At 43.9% G+C, this 18874-nt stretch overlaps 1 protein-coding gene across 2 annotated transcripts in view; it reads right to left on the bottom strand.

The window, feature by feature from the left end:
- Window positions 1-1084: 1084 nt before the first annotated feature.
- wnt9a (wingless-type MMTV integration site family, member 9A) overlaps window positions 1085-18874 on the bottom strand; it is a 54557-nt gene continuing 36767 nt past the window's right edge. For both annotated transcript variants that reach the window (XM_066681019.1, XM_066681018.1), the window contains exons 2-4: window positions 7005-7264; window positions 6289-6551; window positions 1085-2015 (exon numbers count right to left, since the gene is read on the bottom strand). In XM_066681019.1, the coding sequence (XP_066537116.1) occupies window positions 1518-2015; window positions 6289-6551; window positions 7005-7264 (1021 nt within the window). In that variant the 3' untranslated portion in view covers window positions 1085-1517. The remainder of the gene's footprint in view (window positions 2016-6288; window positions 6552-7004; window positions 7265-18874) is intronic.

The following is an 18874-nucleotide window of genomic DNA, read 5'->3' as shown; positions in this document are numbered from 1 at the left end:
GATCTGACGCTGAGCGTCACGCCCACTGCTTTTCCACAAACGTAGAGGACAGACAGAACTGTCCACCTGTATCTCAACACGGCTTTAACCTGGAGCAGAAACGAGTCTTTAGACTGGATTAAACACCGCTTCACCTACAAAGAGATGGTTTCCTGAAATAACACACTGTATAAAATCCGTTCTTCAGCAAGTCCCAAGTCCAAGGGGGCTACAAACATTGACAAGAACACACACAAACATCACCGCATGTGTGTGATTAGTGGTTATTTAGTTTGGGCTTTTAACATGTTATGATAAGTGGTGTAAATATATATATTTATATTTATATAAAATAATTATAGTACAATTTTGTCTATTTACACGACGCATCCACTGCCTGCTGTGTGGGTGTAGAGTAAATGTGCTTACAGAACAATTCTGACACCCCTGTCATTTCTTAGTCATATAACGCTAGTTCTGTTGTTAGAAATAGCTCTGTCTTACACACACACACACACACACACATACACATACACACACACACACACACAAACCGAAGTCTGTCTTTGAGAAGTAGAGAATTAGTCTGATCTCTCGTGGCCTGGAAACCTGCTGGAGTGTTAGCAGACCCGCGAGGCATAACACTTGCCTCCTAATGAGGCTCTATGTTCACAGACTCCACACTCTTCAGAATAAAGGTTCCTCTGTGGTTCTTGGAGGTTCTTCACAGAGAACCATTTCATTTCTCTTTTCCCTATCATCGGGAGACTGGGATTGGTGCCACAGTGATCCATAACCTGGGGTACAAGAGAAAACTCTAGTGCTCTCCTCCAAGCGTGTGGAGCTGTTCAGTTAAATGTTAATAGGTCGTCCACACTCACATTGGCTAATGTTGTTCTTTCAGGGATCTATCCATTGAAAGGTTCTCACCACCGAAGAACCCTGTCAGACGATTTTATTTTGAAGAGTGGATAGAACTTGGAACAGTACAACAACCAAATTTGAGAATATTAAAATGTATTTGACACCCAACCCATCATATCCCCACATAATCCCCATAATCCCATCATATCCCCACATTCAGTCCCTGCACTAGCCTGAGTCTCAGAGACCCCTAGTGTGGTAAACATCAGTTAGTGATGGGATACTGTAGATGGGGGTGGTTATGTTGTTGGTTGTTGTTGTTGTTGTTGTTGTTGTTAACCCTTTGAGGGCATAGAATTCCTCATTCTCTCTTTCTCAGTCTGAGTCTCAGAGACCCTTGTTTTACTGCATTACTTTTGGTGATTAATTTCTTTATTAGTTGTTGTTGTTTTCTTTTTTGTGGGTGCAGACCTCCTCAGTCAACCCCAGCCTCAGTCTGAGCCTCAAAGACCCTCAGTGTAGTTATCATTGGTTACTTTAGGGTTTCTGTAGATGAAGGTTGTTCTGTTGGGTGTTGTTGGGTTCCTGTAGGTGGAGTTTGGGAGAAGAGGCTGGGGGTGATTTTTTCATTGTTTTGTTTTTAAGAGGCCTTTGTTGTCTGTTTGTTTAATTGTTTAGCCCTTGCAGGTGTACACCTCCTCTTTCTGGGTGCACTGTTTACACTCCACATAGCAGCACCATCGCACCTGGCACTGACACGGCCGGGTGACAGTGCGGCTCTGGGTGTTGTGTCCCCTACCACAGCAGATGGCTTCACAGTTCTTGTCCTTGTAGCACTTCCGTGCCGCCGTTCCTGATGAGTATTTGCTGGGCCGGCAAAAGTTGGGTGAGTCCTCGATGTGCAGCAGGTCTGTAGTGCGGGGGATGGGGTCAGAGGGGCGGGGATCTGGGGTCAGGGGGTGATTTGGTGCAGCAGCTCGTTGCTGGGGCAGTTCGCCTTCACCCGTGGCCTCATTGCTGGAACTGCCCACCTTCAGCGATGTCTCATATCGCTGCTTCAGCTGCTTCCCGATCTCGTGGAAGGGAGCCAGCTGCCTCCAGCAGGTCTGCACCGTACAGGACCCCGAAACACCGTGGCACTTACAGGTCGTCTCTACACCTGCCTTGATCACCTGGGAGGTGGGACCAGACAAGAACAGCAACGATTAGATCAACATCTTAAAACAGCATGCTAACAATGACTAAAAAATGTGTATATATATATATATATATATATATATATATATATATATATATATATATATATATGTTAGTTACTAACTAACAGGCTGACACCTAATTTCTATTCCCCAATACTCAATAACAACCAGAAGGTCAATTCAACATGTTTAAAGAAGAACACTAAGCACTGATTCTGTTCATCAGACTCAACACGCTCAGAGGAGAACACTAACCTCTGTTCATCAGACTTGTCACGCTCAGAGGAGAACACTAACCTCTGTTCATCAGACTCAACACGCTCAGAGGAGAACACTAACCTCTCTTCATCAGACTCAACACGCTCAGAGGAGAACACTAACCTCTGTTCATCAGCTTCAACCCGCTCTAAGGAGAACATTAACCTCTGTTCATCAGACTCAACACGCTCGGAGGAGAACACTAAACTCTGTTCATCAGACTCAACACGCTCGGAGGAGAACACTAACCTCTGTTCATCAGACTCAACACACTCAGAGGAGAACACTAAACTCTGTTCATCAGACTCAACACGCTCGGAGGAGAACACTAACCTCTGTTCATCAGACTCAACACGCTCGGAGGAGAACACTAACCTCTGTTCATCAGACTCAACACGCTCAGAGGAGAACACTACCCTCTGTTCATCAGACTCAACACGCTCGGAGGAGAACACTAACCTCTGTTCATCAGACTCAACAAACTCGAAGGAGAACACTAACCTCTGTTCATCAGACTCAACACGCTCAGAGGAGAACACTAACCTCTGTTCATCAGACTCAACACGCTCAGAGGAGAACACTAACCTCTGTTCATCAGACTCAACACGCTCGGAGGAGAACACTAACCTCTGTTCATCAGACTCAACAAACTCGAAGGAGAACACTAACCTCTGTTCATCAGACTCAACACGCTCAGAGGAGAACACTAACCTCTGTTCATCAGACTCAACACGCTCAGAGGAGAACACTAACCTCTGTTCATCAGACTCAACAAACTCGAAGGAGAACACTAACCTCTGTTCATCAGACTCAACACGCTCAGAGGAGAACACTAACCTCTGTTCATCAGACTCAACACGCTCAGAGGAGAACACTAACCTCTGTTCATCAGACTCAACAAACTCGAAGGAGAACACTAACCTCTGTTCATCAGACTCAACACGCTCAGAGGAGAACACTAACCTCTGTTCATCAGACTCAACACACTCAGAGGAGAACACTATCCACTGTTCATCAGACTCAACACACACTGAGGAGAACACTAACCTCTGTTCATCAGACTCAACATACTCAGAGGAGAACACTATCCACTGTTCATCAGACTCAACACGCTCAGAGGAGAACACTAACCTCTGTTCATCAGACTCAACACACTCGGAGGAGAACACTAACCTCTGTTCATCAGACTCAACACACTCAGAGGAGAACACTATCCACTGTTCATCAGACTCAACACACACTGAGGAGAACACTAACCTCTGTTCATCAGACTCAACACGCTCAGAGGAGAACACTAACCTCTGTTCATCAGACTCAACACACTCGGAGGAGAACACTAACCTCTGTTCATCAGACTCAACACGCTCGGAGGAGAACACTAACCTCTGATTCACAGTAGACAGATTCAGAACATTATGGACATCAAAATTGAAATGAAAGCTAAATGAAAGCTACTTTAAAGAAAAATGAGTGATACACAACTGACCCCACACAGAATAGAGTAAGGAAGAAACAGAAAAAACAGTGAGAGAGAGAGAGAGAGAGAGAGAAAGAAAGAGGGAGATACAGAATTTGCACCAAACTTTGTCATTCTATGTCACAGAGAAAAGAGAAAAAAAATTACATGAGAAAGACAGAGTAAAGAGACACAGAGAGGAGACAGACAGGAAGAAGAGATGGAGACAGAGAGAAACAGGAGAAGAGATTGTACTGTAAATCCTTTACCACAGACAGAACAACCTGAGAGGGAAAGACAGATGGAGGAAGGGAGTGAAGGAAAGAGGGAAAGAGGGAGGGCGGGGGCCAGGGTTGTGCAGTAATTTATTTTCATACTAAAATGAAAATGGTAACAATATGTGTGAGTCTGAGCAAGAGAGAGAGAGCTGGGCAAGGAGGGGGAGAGAGCCAGACCACTTGTTTGTTTTGGCTGAGAGTCAGTACCCCCTCCCTCCTCATTCTCTACTTTTAAAGCCCCAGGAACGAGAGAGCGAGAGAGAGAGAGAGAGAGAGAGTAGTGATAGAATGTAATTTTGTCATGTCAATAAAACAAATCTTGAACTTGAACGTGCAAGAAAGAGGAGGGAGATAAATGGGTCATACAACAGGAATGTCACAGGTATCTGACTGGGATATAATAGGGTCATTACTGGGATGTGACATGGATATGACAGGGATGTGTCTAGGATGACACTAATGTTACAGGAATTTGACAGGTTTATGATGAGGTTGTGTCAAGGATGTGACAGGAATGTGGCAGGGATTTGACTGGGATATTATAGAGATACGATAGAGGTAGAGACGAGTCAGAGATATGACCGGGATGAGACAGGGGTGTAACTAGGGTATGACAGGGATTTAACTGGGAAATATATACAGGATATGACAGGGACGTAACCAGGATATATCCCGGACGTGACAGGGAGAAAACTAGGATATGACATGGATGTGACAGGGATAAAGCTATGATATGACATGGATCTAACTAGGATATGACAGGGATGTGACAGGGATAACACTAGGATATGACTGGGATGTGACAGGGATATAACTAGGATATGACTGGGATGTGACAGGCATAAAACTAGTATATGACCAGGACATGAGGGGATGTAACTATGATATGACCGGGACCTGACAGGGATGTAACCACGATATGACTGGGACATGACAGGGATGTAACTAGGATATGACCGGGATATGACAGGGATGTTACTATGATTTGACAGGGATGTACCTTGGATATGACCAGAATGTGACAGAGATATAAGTAGGATATGCCAGGGATTTCAACAGGATATGATCAGGATGTGACAGGGATTTAAACAGAATATGATCAGGATGTGACGGGTATTTCAACAGGATATGATCAAGATGTGACAAGGATGTAACTAGGATATGACAGGGGCATGACAGGGATATAACTAGGATATGACAGGGATGTGACTAGAATATGACCAGGATGTGACAGGGATGTAACAAGGATATGACCAGGAAGTAACTAGGATATTACAGGGATGTAACTAGGATATGACGAGATTTGACAGGAATGTAACTAGGATATGACCGGGGTGTAACTAGAATAAGACCAGGATGTGACAGGGATGTAACTAGAATATGACAGGGATGTAACTAGGGTATGACAAGGATGTAACTAGGAAATTACAGGTGCATGAAAGGGATATAACTAGGATCTGACCAAGATGTAACTAGGATATGACTGGGATGTAACTAGGCTATCACAAGGATGAAACTAGAATATGATCAGGATGTAACTAGGATATGACAGAGATGTAAATAGGATATGACAATTATATAACTAGGATATGACAGGGATGTAACTAGGATATGACAGGGATGTAACTAGGATATGACCGGGATGTAACTAGGATATGACCGGGATGTAACTAGGCTATCACAAGGATGAAACTAGAATATGATCAGGATGTAACTAGGATATGACAGAGATGTAAATAGGATATGACAAGTATATAACTAGGATATGACAGGGATGTAACTAGGATATGGCCGGGATGTAACTAGGATATGACAGGGGCATGACAGGGATGTAACTAGGATATGACCGGGATGTAACTAGGATATGACCGGGATATAACTGACAGGGACATGACAGGGATTTGACTGGGATATGACAGGGATGTAATTATTATATGACTGGGGCATGACAGGAATTAGACTGGAATATGACAGGGATGTAACTTGTAACTAGGATATGACCGGGATGTAACTAGGATGTTACAAGGGCATAACAGGGATTTGACTGGGATATGACCAGGATGTGACAGGGATGTAACGAGGATATGACCAGGACGTGACAGGGATAAGATGTGAGCCACTGTTGACCCTGTGGTGATGCAATTTGATGCTCATGGTTTTATTCCAGTTGTGCCCCAAATTTGACCCAGTTTGGATTCAGTTATGATTCAGTTCTGACCATCCAAGTCTTGCTTCTGACCCAGTTCTGACCCACCTTGATGCCCACGTTGCTGTTGTGCATGTCTACTCGAGCGCGGAGGTCTTTGTTGGACCTCTTGCCAAGGAAGTCTTTTACGAACTTGTTGCTATATTTGAGATTGTCTCCGCATCCTCCCCACTGCCAGGCTTTTCTGTTCTCCAGATCCGGAGCTTCGTCACAGGTGCAGCGCTCCATTCTCCCAGCACTGCACGCCTTCGCCATTGCATGGGTCAGCCCTGCCGACGAGATGGCGTACAGGAATGCTGTCTCCTTAAAACCTGCAGATCAGATGGAACACCATCTCTTTAAACACTTATGACTGCTCTGGACCCAGTATATTAATAAGAAAATACAACACAGTCACACACTCACCCTTGTGGACAGGTTCACACACTTACCCAGTGACTAACAACTGTGGACAGTTTCACACACTCACCCTGTCACTCACACACTCACCCTGTCACTCAGACACTCACCCAGCCACTCACATTTACCCTGCCACTCACACCTGTGGGCAATTTCACACACTCACCCAATCACTCACACACTCATAAACTGAACTAATTCATGTACAACAACAAACACTTCAAGACAACTGTGTGCATTGTGTCCACTGCTACGCAGTAGTTACACACTGAGAACAGGTCTCTCCTAAAGGACCAATAGAAGTACTCCAGAATATAATGAGATTCATCTATACATGCCCCCGCCACCCCCAGGTGGACCCTCACCTCTCTTTAAAATGTTGGCTCTAAAGCGCCCCTCCAGGGTGCAGTTCCACCTCTCGAAACGGAACTGGTACTGACACTCCAGAGCACTGATGCTGATGGCCTCCATCAAAGTCTCGGCCACGCCGGGGTCCCTCCTGCACATCCTCCGCTGCTTCTTCTCCAACTTCAGCCTCTCACACAGTTTATAATGTGCCTTCGCCGATCTCTCCTCGGGCTGAGAGCTCAGCGGCAACACGGACAGGGGCTCATTACCCGTCAGCCTGGAAACAGAAAACATGGAATAATCAGTGTAAGTCATTGAAAACAGGGAATAACCAGAAACAAACATGGAAAAATCTGAGACAAACATTAACAAATCCCATTTGCCTGGAACATGGAAAACATAGGATAATCAAACACAGAAAACGGAGAACGATCAGAAACAAACATAAACAAAACCCATCGGTCTAGTGACATATTATGAAAACCTTCTTTGCTCTGTCCATGTTCAAATTAAAGTGTGAATCTGGAACCCACCAACCCACACACTGTGAAACAAGACTCCAGTCAGTTTTCTCTCTGCTGCCTGAGTCAGAAAACACAGGATAAAGCGAGTCGTTCTGATTCTGCTTCACTTCTGACGTCAAGTGCAGAGATTTTAGAATGGCCCCGCCCCCTCATCTGAGTCTGTCCAATCACAGCACTGGACCCGTGTTTATGCAAGAGCACAAAGACGAGGTTAAACTCAGCACAACAGACACAACGAGCGCGGAGAAATAAGAGCACTGAGTAAAAACGGAGAAGAAAGAGAACAGAGTGAAAACGGCTAAAAACCAGAGCTTCTGCTCCTCGCTCCTCACTGCTGTGCGCTCGGGGTCGGGGTGAACAGCGAGCGGCTCATTATCATTTAAAGGAACAGGTGCTGAATGTGGGCGTTCTGAACACGGCTGTTTAGATGTTGCCCAGGTAAAGGGGATAGAGGCATGAGGGACGTGTCAGTGATGAGCAGGACACGGCAGGTGAAGTTAAACTGCAGAGATCCGTGTGTTCGAACTTGTTGTAGGAATCTGTGAATAGACGTTTCTCTCAGGGCTCGGCTGCAGGAATGCGGGATTCTCACAGACCGCACGGAGCTGCAACGAGACAGTCTGCTGTTGCCTCCAGTCAGGGAGGAGAAGTACAATTGCTCCATGTTCATTATTACATCCCAGAACATGCCGTTTACAGGTCTGCGCAGACCCCGCGGAGTCTGCACTAATCCTCGTATCTCTCTGTTTGAGCTGTTTGGGATTGTCTGATTACTGCAGCCGAGCCTGGACCAATTAAAGCAGGCTCCAACTTTCCTCCCAGAATAAACGATCCCTGCATTGACTTCCATTCAAAATATCTCCTGTTCTTTGAAATCTGGGAATAAATAAATCAGTTCTTAATTCGTGTACTTCCTGAAGCTCTTGATCATTTCCCTCTGTGTAAAGACTGTACATGCAATGCTCAGAAGTAGCTGCACATGAGATAATGCTATACTTAGTGCCATGTGTAGTCTACAAGAGTATAACGCCCCCAGCACTGGGCTGTGGAACAGTGGGACTGCATTCTCAGAGCTCCAACCAATCCAAAAAAACCAACCAATCCAAAAAAACAAGTTTGAGAAGTGTTTGTGATCCACAGATAATTTATGCAGTTGACTGTCATCAAATTCTCACAGAAATGTTCCAACACCTAGTATAAACTTTCCCAGAACAAGCTGGGAACATTTATCAGTCAGCAGCCAAGAGTGATGCTTGCTGGATAAGCTTTAAGCAGGGTTTATGTCGGTCGTCATTAAAGGCTTACTCTGAAAATAATGTTTTCTCAGTGAAATCATGTGGAATCTATTGCAAGGGTCTTAACCTGTCACTCATGACTCCCTTGGGGGTCTCATCATGGTCTCGGGGGGTTGTTATTGTGATTCTACATAATAAACAACAATGCACCGTCCTCCCAGAGCGGTGGAAGATCGAGGTGTTGTTTGATGCCACAACTGACACAACTAATACAAACCCCCGTCCAATCATCAGCCCTCAATAAACCCATGGTCTCCACCTGTTTCTCCAGCAGGGGGAGTCAGAACTCCAGTGGAACTAAACCATAGGGGGCGCTGCTGGCTGGTTCCTGCTGCTGCACAAGCTGTGTACACCATTAACACAGAAGGGTTTGTGTGGATCAATCTGTATCGGTTATAGTTTAGAAACCACTGGATATAATGAGAGAAACCAGTGGGCAGTTCCTAAATTGAGATCTTGTGCCTGATTCGCTCCACTGTGCATTATGTGAAGAGTCAGTGGGCGGTTCCTAAATTGGGAACGTGTGTCTGATTGTGTTTTTGCGTTTCACTGCCCCCAATAAACCCAGCATCATGTGGTCAGCTGTTGACCAATGCTCCCCTTTACACACAAGTAGAAATAATAGAGATACGTGTTTAAGACGACGTTGGTTGGTCAGAAATTGTTTTGTTTGTAGGTGTGATGTTAAAGTGAGTGCAGAGAAACTGTGATCACACTCGAGACCAAACACAAACCAAAATCAGCTCAGCGTGTGATGGCAACACCTTTTCTGTCCGGTTATTTTTGAGCGATTTTACATAAAACCTGCCCCCGGAACCCGCCCTGACCGGCATTCTGAGGCTTTGTGGCCCGGAGTTACGAGGCGAGCTCTGGTGCCGGTTTTTGGCGGGGCACTTGCTCATTATGTGTCATTTCAGGGTCATTTTTACACGTCCAGGGAATAACCAGCTCTAAAGATTTAAAAACACACTCTGAGCTGGAGCAGTGTGTTATTACAGCCACGTTACCACCTTAAATCTGCCTTGTCCCGCCTCCTCTTACAGCAGCGGCGGTGTCCAGCTCTGCCCCAGGGCCGCACCAGCGCAGAGGGGAGTCAGGCTCTGAGACACTTCTGGTCAAATACACAGTTTCTCTGTGAGAATAACCTCCTCACAGCAGTGTTCCAGCATCAGTACAGGACCTCACTAATGCTCCAACTGCTGAATGCAATCAGATCCTCACAGCAGTGTTCCAGCATCAGTACAGGACCTCACTAATGCTCCAACTGCTGAATGCAATCAGATCCTCACAGCAGTGTTCCAGCATCAGTACAGGACCTCACTAATGCTCCAACGGCTGAATGCAATCAGATCCTCACAGCAGTGTTCCAGCATCAGTACAGGACCTCATTAATGCTCCAACGGCTGAATGCAATCAGATCCTCACAGCAGTGTTCCAGCATCAGTACAGGACCTCACTAATACTCCAACGGCTGAATGCAATCAGATCCTCACAGCAGTGTTCCAGCATCAGTACAGGACCTCACTAATACTCCAACGGCTGAATGCAATCAGATCCTCACAGCAGTGTTTCATCATCAGTATAGGACCTCACTAATGCTCCAATGGCTGAATGCAATCAGATCCTCACAGCAGTGTTCCATCATCAGTACAGGACCTCACTAATACTCCAACGGCTGAATGCAATCAGATCCTCACAGCAGTGTTCCAGCATCAGTACAGGACCTCATTAATGCTCCAACGGCTGAATGCAATCAGATCCTCACAGCAGTGTTCCAGCATCAGTACAGGACCTCACTAATGCTCCAACGGCTGAATGCAATCAGATCCTCACAGCAGTGTTCCAGCATCAGTACAGGACCTCATTAATGCTCCAACGGCTGAATGCAATCAGATCCTCACAGCAGTGTTCCAGCATCAGTACAGGACCTCACTAATACTCCAACGGCTGAATGCAATCAGATCCTCACAGCAGTGTTCCAGCATCAGTACAGGACCTCACTAATACTCCAACGGCTGAATGCAATCAGATCCTCACAGCAGTGTTCCAGCATCAGTACAGGACCTCACTAATACTCCAACGGCTGAATGCAATCAGATCCTCACAGCAGTGTTCCAGCATCAGTACAGGACCTCACTAATACTCCAACGGCTGAATGCAATCAGATCCTCACAGCAGTGTTCCATCATCAGTACAGGACCTCACTAATACTCCAACGGCTGAATGCAATCAGATCCTCACAGCAGTGTTCCAGCATCAGTACAGGACCTCACTAATACTCCAACGGCTGAATGCAATCAGATCCTCACAGCAGTGTTCCAGCATCAGTACAGGACCTCATTAATGCTCCAACGGCTGAATGCAATCAGATCCTCACAGCAGTGTTCCAGCATCAGTACAGGACCTCACTAATGCTCCAACGGCTGAATGCAATCAGATCCTCACAGCAGTGTTCCAGCATCAGTACAGGACCTCACTAATACTCCAACGGCTGAATGCAATCAGATCCTCACAGCAGTGTTCCAGCATCAGTACAGGACCTCACTAATACTCCAACGGCTGAATGCAATCAGATCCTCACAGCAGTGTTCCAGCATCAGTACAGGACCTCACTAATACTCCAACGGCTGAATGCAATCAGATCCTCACAGCAGTGTTCCATCATCAGCAGGTCTGGGTTTCCCTGCTCCCTCTGCTCTGGAGGCCTTATGTAGATTTGACTAAAACAGTGTTTTATTTCATTAATGTTTTATCTCTTTAGGGTCCTGAAACATTCTAAACTCCACTTCTAACGTGTGAATATCATTAATACGTTTTGCTAAACGTTCACTGCTCATTACAGGATAGTGACAGCATTATTATGCTTTTGTATTATCATGATATCAGTGGCATAAATAGTTTTAAAATGACAATAATACCGTTTACTGCAATTAATTCTGGGACAGAGTATCAACCACCCAACAGCACTTGTGACAGGCCTCTGAAATATGTTTTTGCTTTGTTTTAGCAGCTATCGCTCACAGTGCCGCATGATCAGTGAGGGTCAGGAGGAGCTCTATTAGGAAAAAGCACCGCTGTGTCCTACCACTCCGTTATCACTGGACACTGAGCAGGTCAGTGTTTCACTGTCCAAACACTGTAATTAAGCAGGATGTTTAACTGACCCTCCGGACCCTCGTTAGGAGCACACTCATAACCCTGGGGGCAGGGTGAGTGTCAGAGTGTGTGTGAGTGTGTTTGGGGGGGCTGGGGGTGGGGGCAAATGCTCCATCCACAAACCATCCATCACAAATATCCCAAACACAGCAGATAAAAACAACCGTGGACTTCCGGAAAACACCACAGCCCTCTGACTCTTAACTGAGTAACCCACAACAGCTCCAGTTCTCCACGGTTCTCAGAGAGGAACCAGGACTCAATACGAAAACCTCCCACAGAGAGAAAGGAAAAAACACTTAAAGAACCAAGACAGAAAGACTTTGAGCTTGAGTGAGGGGATACCTCACACTGCGGAACCTGAACACACAGTACCAACAACACACAACAACAAGTCTACAAAAAAAGAAGTCTACACTTTGATAAGTCTACACAACTAGTCTAAACAACGAGTTTACACTTTGACAAGTCTATACAACAAGTCTAAACAATGAGTTTACACTTTGACAAGTCTACAAAACTAGTCTACACTTTGACAAGTCTACACTTTGACAAGTCTACACAACAAGTCTTCATGTTGACAAGTCTACACAACAAGTCTAAACAACAAGTCTACACTTTGACAAGTCTACACAACAAGTCTTCATGTTGACAAATCTACACAACAAGTCTAAACAACTTTACACTTTGAGAAGTCTATACAACAAGTCTAAACAATGAGTTTACACTTTGACAAGTCTACAAAACTAGTCTACACTTTGACAAGTCTACACTTTGACAAGTCTACACAACAAGTCTTCATGTTGACAAGTCTACACAACAAGTCTAAACAACAAGTTTACACTTTGACAAGTCTACACAACAAGTCTAAACAACAAGATTACACTGATAAGTCTTCACAACAAGTCTAAACAACTTTACACTTTGATAAGTCTACACAACAAGTCTAAACAACAAGTTTACACTTTGACAAGTCTACACAACAAGTCTTCATGTTGACAAATCTACACAACAAGTCTAAACAACAAGTTTACACTTTGACAAGTCTACACAACAAGTCTAAACAACAAGATTACACTTTGATAAGTCTTCACAACAAGTCTAAACAACTTTACACTTTGATAAGTCTACACAACAAGTCTAAACAACAAGTTTACACTTTGACAAGTCTACACAACAAGTCTTCATGTTGACAAATCTACACAACAAGTCTAAACAACTTTACACTTTGAGAAGTCTATACAACAAGTCTAAACAATGAGTTTACACTTTGACAAGTCTACACAACAAGTCTAAACAACAAGTTTACACTTTGACAAGTCTATACAACAAGTCTAAACAATGAGTTTACACTTTGACAAGTCTACACAACAAGTCTAAACAACAAGTTTACACTTTGACAAGTCTACACAACAAGTCTAAACAACGGTTTTACACTTTGACAAGTCTACACACCAAGTCTAAACAACAAATTTAAACTTTAACAAGTCTACACAACAAGTCTAAACAACTAGTCTACACTTTGACAAGTATAAACAACTAGTCTACACTTTGACAAGTCTAGACAACAAGTCTACACTTTGACAAGTCTACACAACAAGTCTACACTTTGACAAGTCTACACAACAAGTCTAAACAACTTTACACTTTGAGAAGTCTATACAACAAGTCTAAACAATGAGTTTACACTTTGACAAGTCTACACAACAAGTCTAAACAACAAGTTTACACTTTGAGAAGTCTATACAACAAGTCTAAACAATGAGTTTACACTTTGACAAGTCTACACAACAAGTCTAAACAACAAGTTTACACTTTGACAAGTCTATACAACAAGTCTAAACGAGTTTACATTTTGACAAGTCTACACAACTAGTCTACACTTTGACAAGTCTACACAACAAGTCTACACTTTGACAAGTCTACACAACAAGTCTACACTTTGACAAGTCTAAACAACAAGTATAAACAACAAGTTTACACTTTGACAAGTTTACACAACAAGTCTAAACAACGGGTTTACACTTTGACAAGTCTACACACCAAGTCTAAACAACAAATTTAAACTTTAACAAGTCTACACAACAAGTCTAAACAACTAGTCTACACTTTGACAAGTCTAGACAACAAGTCTACACTTTGACAAGTCTAGACAACAAGTCTACACTTTGACAAGTCTACACAACTAGTCTACACTTTGACAAGTCTAGACAACAAGTCTACACTTTGACAAGTCTACACAACTAGTCTAGACTTTGACAAGTCTACACAACAAGTCTACATGTTGACAAGTCTACACTTTAACAAGTCTACACTTTGATAAGTCTACACAACTAGTCTACACTTTGACAAGTCTAAACAACAAGTCTACACTTTGACACGTCTACACAACCAGTCTACACTTTGACAAGTCTACACAACAAGTCTACATGTTGACAAGTCTACACAACAAGTCTACATGTTGACATGTCTACACTTTAATAAGTCTACACAACTAGTCTACACTTTGACAAGTCTAAACAACAAGTCTACACTTTGACACGTCTACACAACCAGTCTACACTTTGACAAGTCTACACAACAAGTCTACATGTTGACATGTCTACAATTTGATAAGTCTACACAACTAGTCTACACTTTGACAAGTCTAAACAACAAGTCTACACTTTGACACGTCTACACAACCAGTCTACACTTTGACAAGTCTACACAACAAGTCTACATGTTGATAAGTCTACACAACAAGTCTACACATTGACAAGTCTTCATTTTAACAAGTCTAAACAACTAGTTTACACTTTGAGAAGTCTACACATTGACAAGTCTACACTTTGACAAGTCTACACTAGTCTACACTTTGACAAGTCTACACAACTAGTCTACACTTTGACAAGTCTACACAACTAGTCTACACAACAAGTCTACACATTGACAAGTCTTCATTTTGACAAGTCTACACTACAAGTCTAAACAACAATTTTACACAATAGGTCTACACTCTGACAAGTTTACACAAGTCTACAATTTGACAAGTCTAGACAACACGTCTACACTTTGACAAGTCTACACAACAAATCTACATTTGGACAAGTCTACACTTGGACAAGTCTACACAAGTCTACACAACAAATCTAAACAACAAGTCTACACTTTGACAAGTCTGCACAAAAAGTCTACACAACAGGTCTACACTCTGCCAAGTCTACACAACTAGCCTACACTCTGACAAGTCTACACTTTGACAAGTCCACAAAACTAGTCTACACTTTGACAAGTCCACAAAACTAGTCTACAATTTGACAAGTCTAGACAACACGTCTATACATTGACAAGACTACACAACAAGTGTACATTTTGACAAGTCTACATTTGGACAAGTCTACACAAGTCTACATTGACAAGTCTAGACAACACGTCTACACTTTGATAAGTCTACACAAGTCTACACTTTGACAAGCCTACAGTTTTACACAATGTTAGTAACAACTAGAGAGTGATGTTCCTGCAGAAACTATGATTTTAATTATCAAGAATTGTTTGATTTACAGCTTTTGTTAAAACACATGAATGTGTTGAACATTTTGAAGAGCTGTAGCTCACAGGCTCAGATTGAACACTGAACTGAAGGGAGCAGTCCGCCCTCCTCTGTGTTGAACACATCCTCAAAATTCAAACTCCAATGCAAAATGACCTCATATTTACAGTTGAAAGAACATGTAAAATGTAAATGAAGTTTGAAAGTGAAGGGTCCTGGTTCACAGAGGTCTGACCCAGGGACTTTCAGTGGGTGTAACTCAGGAGTTGAGTGAAGGAAAGCAGTTTAAACATAAAACACATTGAGAACTGGAAAACACAGAAAAAAACATTAGTGTAGTAGAGGAATGGATAAATATTTCTAAAAGCTGTATACAATCACACTGTTCCTGATCAGGATGGATATGTCAGAGTGGGAATGATGAACACCTCCCTTGTTCAGTGCATTTAGAGCCCACCAACCCACACACTGTGAAACAAGTTTTGTGTTCTCTGCCTAAGTCTGAAAACACGGGATAAAACGAGCCGCTCTGATTCTGCTGCGCTTCTGACGGCAAGTGCAGAGACTTTAGAATGGCCCCGCCCTCTCGTTTGAGTCTGTCCAATCACAGCGCTGGACCCGTGTTTATGTGAGAGCGCAAAGACGAGGTTAAACTCAGCAAAACAGACACAACGAGCGCGGAGAAATAAGAGCACTGAGTAAAAACGGAGAAGAAAGAGAACAGAGTGAAAACGGCTAAAAACCAGAGCTTCTGCTCCTCGCTCCTCACTGCTGTGCGCTCGGGGTCGGGGTGAACAGCGAGCGGCTCATTATCATTTAAAGGAACAGGTGCTGAATGTGGGCGTTCTGAACAGGGCTGTTTACACAGAGGGAGAACACTGCTGTGGGGCTCGTGGGGTTTGGACCAAAGCGGGTCACAGACGTTTCATTAAGAAACAGAACTGTGTTCCACTGTGGAGGAGAGCTGTATAATGCGACCCCTTTATCTTTAATCGAGACCCTGACCCTGTCGCTGGGAGCAGGTTGTGGCCGAGGGCAGTGGATGGTGATTAATAACTACAGCTCCTATTTGATTTTGATGAATTTGTCACTTTTAAAACACAGTGTGTCTCCATTCTTTCTCCTCTCCGTAAAAACTCTGAGAAATGTCGAGCTATTTTTTCCCGTCCGTGTTGGAACTTGCCTGAGCTCCACTTCAGAATTCATCTGCAGTTGTCAAAGCAGTGGAGGAAAGTAAAGTAAACAGGTTTTGGAAAGGAGCTCCTCTGGGCCTCTGAATGGACAAATTCCTCCAGCTTAACTTCAACTCCACACCACACTCCTGTTTATGCTCAGTATTACACACACACACACACACACACACACACACACACACATACTGGCCATATGTTACAGTCTGGAGGCCCCAGCTCAGAGTGTGTGTGCTGTGGTAAATCTGAAAACCTAATGATACACAAAATGTAGCTACATCTGTCTCTAGCATCACAACAATCACAACCTCTCCCGCAGTAACATCACCCTGAACCCTGTCCTACGCTCCAAAACCTCACGAATACCTCGCAATCCTCTGGACCTCGAAGTCCATGACCACATCTCACAGTTCAACAGCTAACCACAAATAACTATAACATTCAGGGAATGATTCCTCACGATTTGCTGCTCTCTGCTCTGTTGGACCTGAAAAAAAGCTCAGGTGTTTGTACGCAGCCCTGGCTCCGTAAATAGGAAACAAACTGAGTGTCTGTCCCAAACCCCTGTAGGCACTGACTCTGTAGACCACTGTTTAAGTCGGTCACGTTCTATCGGTCGTCTGTCCTCATGAGGACATTTATTGAGACACTGTAGATATAATCAAGGCTTGTTCCCGCCCACCGTGTGCAACCGGTGTTTTTTTTACCTCAGGGGCTAGCGTCTACTCTACAGGTTTTTATCACGATTTTAATCATTTTTGCGAAGTGAAATGGACAGGGGCTGTTCGGGGGGGCAGCAGCAGGAAGGCATGGTGGTCACTGAAATTCACAACATTAAAGTTCTACAAGGGTTCTTTAGGAAAGGAAATGGTTCTGTATAGAAACCTGAACACTTTAAGAACCTTTTCCATGATTAAAGAGTTCTTTTCATCATGACGGGGTTCTTCAAATTGATGGAGAACCTGCTGTAGATGGTTCTATACAGCACCTTTTAGAAGAGGGTTCTATACGACACCAAAAATGGTTCCTCTTCTGTAACAAGCTTTACACCGTGGCAGTCGTGGAACCCTTCTGGGTGCCGTATAGAACCATCCACAGCACATTCTCCATCAGTCGAAGAACCCTTTAATCATGGAAAAGGTTCTTCAAGAGTTGAGGGTTCTGCATAGAACCGTTTATATTAATAAAGAACCCTGACAGAACTGTCATTTTTAAGTGTACAGCTGTGTGGCAGTGACACTTCCTGCAGCACCACCTTGCACTGTGCCTCTGCACTACTGTCCACACACACCTCCACCCTCACAGTGAGTGGTCAGCGCTCGTGTAGGGGTCACTCACTGAAGACACGCTGTTAAACCATGAGTCAGGACGCGGTGGAGCAGCGGCACATGAGCCTGAGGTCCCCACGCCCAGCGCCAGGCTACAGAGCTCAGACAGAGGAGCTAGTAATAACACGTCGACACACGTCAGAAGATCCTGCCTCTGTCTCATTCTCTCTGTTCCTCTGTGTCTCACTCTCTCTTTTTCTGTCTCTCTCTCTCTCCCTCTCACTACTCTCTCTCTCTCTCTCTTTCTGTCTCTCTCTCTCTCTCGACTCATTATTAGTTAATTTAAGTGAGAAATTTAAGGTGGAATGATGAAATTGTAAAGTCTTTACCTGAAGAATGTATTGAATGTATTGAATTGAATTGTAAAGGACCTGAAGCTTCTGGAAACACCTGTGTTCAGACGCCGCGGCCGCGTTACGCTTTCACATCAAAGATTTCAGGAGAAGGGCCTCAGTTCAGAGACACAGCAGATCATGATGTAGCCCACCGTTTAAAAACAGTGATTACATCATTCATTCATTCATTACCAGGGGAACACACCCAGAACAAACACTCACCCAGTTATTTACCCTGTCACTCAGAAACTCACCCAGTCACTCAGACACTATTCAGTCATTCGGACAATAACCCAGTCACTCAGACACTCACCCAGTCACTCAGACATTCACCCAGTCACTCAGACACTCACCCAGTCACTCAGACACTCACTAAGTCACTCAGACACTATTCAGTCATTCGGATAATAACCCAGTCACTCAGACATTCACCCAGTCACTCAGAAACTCACTAAGTCACTCAGACACTATTCAGTCATTCGGATAATAACCCAGTCACTCAGACACTCACCCAGTCACTCTGA

This window comes from Hoplias malabaricus, chromosome 9 (genome assembly GCF_029633855.1).
Source record: "Hoplias malabaricus isolate fHopMal1 chromosome 9, fHopMal1.hap1, whole genome shotgun sequence".
In the NCBI taxonomy this organism is placed as follows: Eukaryota; Metazoa; Chordata; class Actinopteri; order Characiformes; family Erythrinidae; genus Hoplias; species Hoplias malabaricus.
Note: the sequence above shows the minus strand (reverse complement) of the source record. Positions and strands in the feature narration are given on the sequence as shown.